The sequence below is a fragment of the Chlamydomonas reinhardtii genome, chromosome 17 (genome assembly GCF_000002595.2).
Source record: "Chlamydomonas reinhardtii strain CC-503 cw92 mt+ chromosome 17, whole genome shotgun sequence".
Classification (NCBI taxonomy): Eukaryota; Viridiplantae; Chlorophyta; class Chlorophyceae; order Chlamydomonadales; family Chlamydomonadaceae; genus Chlamydomonas; species Chlamydomonas reinhardtii.
The window spans coordinates 2,909,486-2,910,806 of record NC_057020.1 but is presented as its reverse complement, the minus strand read 5'-3'; the positions used below and the strand labels follow the sequence as shown (position 1 = coordinate 2,910,806).

General features: G+C 71.3%; 1 protein-coding gene across 1 annotated transcript in view; it reads left to right on the top strand.

Annotated features, from left to right (window-relative positions):
- The window catches only part of CHLRE_17g719771v5 (uncharacterized protein), a 5,481-nt gene continuing 4,160 nt past the window's right edge, over positions 1–1,321 (top strand). Inside the window, exons 1-3 of the mRNA XM_043072235.1 lie at positions 1–38; positions 307–1,056; positions 1,315–1,321. The exon at positions 1,315–1,321 is cut by the window's right edge and continues 104 nt beyond it. Of these exons, the coding sequence (XP_042914694.1) occupies positions 3–38; positions 307–1,056; positions 1,315–1,321 (793 nt within the window). The 5' untranslated portion in view covers positions 1–2. The remainder of the gene's footprint in view (positions 39–306; positions 1,057–1,314) is intronic.

The following is a 1,321-nucleotide window of genomic DNA, read 5'->3' as shown; positions in this document are numbered from 1 at the left end:
AGATGGGTGTTTGGTTGGGCGGATGGGTGAATGGGTGGGTGGGTGGGTGGGGGAGCGGGGGTCCTGTCCTCCCAAGTCCTCAGCGGTGGCTGGCCATTTACAGCAAGCGCTGGCCCGCTGGTCAGCCCCATGCCTCCCAACTGCACACACCCCAACTGCACCGCCCCCAACTGCACCACCACCCCAACTGCACCACCACCCCAACGGCACCACCACCACCCCCAACTGCACCACCACCCAACTGCACCACCCCCCAACGGCACCACCACCCCAACTGCACCCCCCCCCCAACTGCACCCCCCGCAGGAGCCCACCTTCCGCGAGGTGCTGGTCGTGTACCGGCCCGCACACACACGCATGGCGCCGCCCGCGCCCCCGCCGCCCTCCCCCGCCTCCGCGGCACTGGCGGCCGCCGCCGCCTCGCCCTTCTTCCCCAACCCCTTCGGCCGCACGCGCCCCGCCGCCGCCGCCCAGCGCTTGCTCCAATCCTTCCAGCAACAACAGCAGCAGCAGCAACAGAAGCAAGAGACGCAACAGCAACAGCAACAGCAGCAGCTGCAAGCCTCAGCTCGGGCGGGTGCAGAGCTGGGCCTGGAGGCGGGGGAGGCCGCCGGCGATTCCTCGGCACTTGCGGGGCTGCTGCAGCGCGGCCGGCTGCGGAAGCAGCGGCGGCGGCGCGCGCAGCAACTGGCCCTGGACCTGGATGACATACTGCAGACCGCCGCCGCCGAGGTCGGGTCGCTGCCAGGCGGCGTTGGCGGCGGCGGGCGTGAAGGACGCGGCGGCGGCGGTGCGTCGGCAGTTGAGCCGACTGGGGGCATGGCGGCAGCCGGGGTGGGCGGTGCGGATGCAGTGGGAGCGGGGGGCGGCAGCGGCCGGCGGCGGCGCAAGCAGCAGCAGCAGCGGCGCGCCGGGCTGCGGTCCGGTTGGCTGCGGCGCTTCCTGGGGTTTGGCTGGCTGCGGCGGGCGCTGGCGGGGCGGTGGGGCGAGGAGGAGGAGCCGGAGCCGGCGCTGAAGCGGCCGGCCATACAGATCCGCATCTACAGGGACATCCCGGTGAGTGGGCGCGCAAGAGCAGGTGCCGGGGGATGCAGGGGGCTGCTGTACGCAGCGAGGGGAGCTCCAGCCCTTCGCCCGCTTGCCCTCGTCCCCACCTCTCTACCCCTCCCTCTCCCCCACGCCCACCCACCCCGCCCCTATCCGCATCCCCTATTTAATCCAGTTGGTTTTGGTTTAGTTTGGGCTGGTACTTACAACCCGCCCTCCCCCCCTACACACACACACACACACACACACACACGCACACACACGCAGCTGCCCA